General features: G+C 38.6%; 1 protein-coding gene across 1 annotated transcript in view; it reads right to left on the bottom strand.

Annotated features, from left to right (window-relative positions):
* LOC109477089 overlaps window positions 1-4,184 on the bottom strand; it is a 185,930-nt gene that overhangs the window by 34,342 nt on the left and 147,404 nt on the right. Inside the window, 3 exon segments of the mRNA XM_019778129.1 lie at window positions 37-338; window positions 2,394-2,423; window positions 3,667-3,800. Of these exon segments, the coding sequence (XP_019633688.1) occupies window positions 37-338; window positions 2,394-2,423; window positions 3,667-3,800 (466 nt within the window).

Genomic DNA, 4,184 nt, shown 5'->3' with positions numbered 1-4,184 from the left:
TTTGATGACGTAGATCGCTCCTGGAGCCATCGTTGATTGGTTGAGGCGAATGGCGCTTCCTGCTCCAGAAAGTTCCTGAAAGTTGACGTCACTACAGGCGTTTGTGTACACGTTATTGCCGCTGCTGTCACGTGACGAGGGACTGTACTGACCAATGGGAGCAGGGGTAGAACTAACCAAAGAGTTGGTGACATTCTGGCGGCAATGCCAGGAGTACGTCACTCCCTGGTAGCAGCTGTAGGGAGGGTCGAGGGTAGCTTCGAAGAGAGCTGGCTCCTCGGCAGTTCCTACGATTCTGAGATAGTCCCCAGTAATTTTAACGGTGCCAGGATCAGGGCCTAAAGCAGGACGTAATTAGGAACATAAGTCCTTCAGTGTGACATAGCTTATCATCACTTACGATAGAGGAAGTTTAAAATCTTGCCTCCGTTACAAACCACGCCGAGATATTCTTAAATACATGTATATGCAGCTTTGTGATTATATACAAAGGACCAAATAATACTAATAGGGCTAAACTTTATATGAAGACTATACTTACTAAGGACCGCTTTGATGAAACCCCACAATGAAAAGATGGAATAATCAAATTGAAAAGGTACGTTTACGGCTACCTTGGCAATGTGTTATTTAGTACCTTCCACTAATTAAAGCAAACAAACAAAACTAGTTTTATTTTGTATAAGGCCGTGATTGTTATGGGTTCACCACACCACGAAGTGGTGGTGAACCCATATTGCTTTTTCTGATGTTTCTTCTTCTCCTTCTCCTTCTCCTGCCATTTTTTAAATGGATTCAGCTTCTTCATTTTAGGGCCTAAGGTCCTGGAATTTGGTATGGAGGTACAGTGGGCAAATACCCCTAGGCGTTTTTTAAATTTTTGTGATACAGGCTTTTAGAATGGTTTTATTTGAGTTTTTTGGCTGTGTTATAGCAAATGTATTACTGTGTTAGTGTGCCGTGTTTACCACGTCTGGGCATGAGTCATCACAATGGAATGCAGGGCATCAACCAATAGGCATGCAGCTTTCCTCTATACTTCTTGCTGATTGGCTGTTGGGATATAACTTGATTAACACCTGCACAGAGCATTTCCACCTGCACAGAGCATTTCTTGCTGATTGGCTGTTGGGATTTAACTTGATTAACACCTGCACAGAGCATTTCCATACTGACAGTATGTCTTTATTCAAGTGTTTTGGTAGGTATTTCAAGCTTTTCTGCTCCAGCATTGGAATGCGGGGCATGAACGTTTTTTTTTTTTTGAAAATCAACAGTTTGCATTATGCAATTAAAAATCCTAACCAATAAAGTAGGGAATAGCTATCCAACTGTTGTTTTAGTTGTATGTTACTTCATATTATAGTTATATCAATGTAAATCATTGTTTTCCCTTGTGTTTCTCATTCTTTCCCTGCCATGTCGTAAAATGTGGTGAACCCATCGCTGTATTTGCTCCAAAGCAAATATTGGCCTTTCTAGTTTTCTCCTGCTTTTCGCCAGGATTAAGTAGACTTTCATCAAATGTGTTTCTGGAGTCAAAACAAGCAAAAAACAGGAATGTACTGAATGTAATGAATTCAGTAAGAAGAGCGGAACCAAAATGTGTACATCCTAAAATGCACAAATTATCTTAGGGCTTTTCCGTAATGGATGTAAAAGCCATGTACTCTTACAGGGCAGCGATCAATATCCTATCGTATCGTATCTCAATACATAACAACTATTTAGAAATAAACAATGGACAATGAAAAGCACACATTGACAATACAGTCCGACCTCAAATTGTGCATGTAGTACAAAATTCCCGGATTTTTACACGGCACAAGGTATCTCAGTTCGGATATCAAAACGTTACGTTAGCCTAAAGCATTTCAACGAGTGTGCATACTGCATTGTCACTAAGCAAAATGTACCACAGTGGGAAAAGCACATCAAACAATATCGTAATAAATCTATGTCGATTGATGTAGCTGAATCCTGCTTATCAACCAAAAAATCGATTACATGAACAGGCTCAGCACAATACTAATTTCGGCTGGAGGAAGCCACACGCCCAGAGTTGGCACCTGGGGGTCTAACTTATCTCTCGATTTATCTAAAAAATTTATCTCTCAAAGTGTCCATGGTCAACGTTTAGGAGCCGAGGAGCTACTAATACTAGGCCTCTATACTGCCCCTGGCAACAGTCTGGCACCCAGGCTATGGATTGCAGGAACAATGGTCAATCTGCCCCCTCTTCATATTCGTCCTTCTTCCACCCCCACCTCCACATACGCCCTTTCATTATTCTACTTGACTACAGTTAACCTATTACTATATTGTTCATCTACAATTGATGAATGCAGTAATAGAATATTATGATATTAGACATGTTCTAGATGTGTACTTACATGGAGTTGTGCTTGGTGTTGGGCTTGGAGCTAAAAAATTGGTAGAGAAATATAATTTAGAAAGGCACCTGGTATATAATTGTACAGAAAACATCTCTGAAACGTCTGCATCTACCATAAACAACTTAACGTTTGATTGGTAAAATTATTGTAACCGATTAGGAAAGAAATGTACAAAAATCAAAGACATTAATAATAAATTGCCAAGTTGTTCTGGCCAGTGTATGTTTGCGAAGTATATATAGTGACCAAAGGCACTTACGTTAGATAATTATTTCAAAGATTGACCATAGGAATAAAGAACTATGGATTATTATTACACCTTATCTTTCTCTATTGACCTTAATATATTATATATGTATAATATATATAGTATGTAATAGACGATTCTTCATCTCAATTCAATCAACAGTAAGAAATTAAGCTAAGACTGCGATACATTAGGCCATGACGATTTGATTATATGGGAACTCCACAACTGATTCGATATTTTAGCAAATAAAGAAAAGTTTCCTTCATTGTATTCGTGTCATCGTAAAAGTCTTCGTGGTCTTGAAGGTTGAGCAAATAACTAAACACACAGAGTATGGTGTCACGAATAACATTTGATTAGGGCATTCCACGACTTAGTGTCGTTTTCCAGTATTTTTTTTTGCAATATACGGCACACTAGTGTGCAGGTGCATAGCAGATGAGGAAAGGATGCATATAGAAGTCTTCGTCGACAACGATGGACAACCAAGATACGGCATGAATTTGCTCATTTTGCAGCTGCTTTTTACGATTTGCAGTATGGTCAAAATCTGTTTTTAAGAAACAAACGGCTGAAAATTCATGCCCGCTCAGATGTTATCGATATAGAAAGTTTATTGCAAATACTTGCCCGGGGGCTAATTGCAGTTACAAACAACATAAGAAAGAAAATACAGTGGTATGTGAGACTATATCTACATGTACGTCTAGCATTATACTATATTCTACAACATACATGGTACTAGTTTTACTGGGTTTGACTTCTTCTTTTTAGGCAATGGAAAACGAATTTACCCAGTTCTATAATATGTGGGTTCTTTGATTTTAGTAGTAATTTTTTTGTGGTAGGGAATGGTGGGCAAGTAAGGGAGCATTTTGGACACGGTGCTAAATAATTGCTTTCTGATGTCGTCATATAATGGACAGTTAGAGATGAAATGAATTAATATATATAATCAAATCAACATGGCCTTAACCTCCTGTAAAATTACAGACATGTTCTACATGTATGTACACTTACATGATGCCGGTGTTGGAGTCTGCGTCACGGTTTGTCGAATATGAAACCCACTCAACAGAATCAATAAAGCTGACACAGTCACAGTCTTCATGCTTCTTTGGTCCTGTTATTCCGGGAAGTAGTTATGTTATTTTGTATCCTGTACAAACTGTTCTTGCATTGCTAAGTGATGATATGCCATGCAATGCTTTAATGAATTTGTATATATCTTTACATCGAATCTTAATATACAGCAAACATTCACGTTTTTTTGAGCGTCCTTTATTCCCTTTCATGCCCGTAGCGGGGGGGTCGAGGGGTTCGGAAGAACCCCCTCCCCCCCACAAGGCTGAAAGGTCCACTTTTTGGTCCACATTTTACGTAAAGGTCCAAGATTTTTCTTGACAAGATGGACTGGAATCGTAGAAAAACTGCTCCTTTTGTCATTGAATAAAAATTTATCTGATTTTTTCTTGGAAATCCTTTCAAAAATGCACGAAATGCCATTTTAGAAGGTTCATTTTTCAAAATTTTCCGGG

The sequence above is a fragment of the Branchiostoma belcheri genome, unplaced genomic scaffold (assembly GCF_001625305.1).
Source record: "Branchiostoma belcheri isolate BF01 breed outbred unplaced genomic scaffold, Haploidv18h27 scaffold4, whole genome shotgun sequence".
NCBI lineage: Eukaryota > Metazoa > Chordata > Leptocardii > Amphioxiformes > Branchiostomatidae > Branchiostoma > Branchiostoma belcheri.
This window is presented reverse-complemented; position numbering and strand designations above follow the sequence as displayed.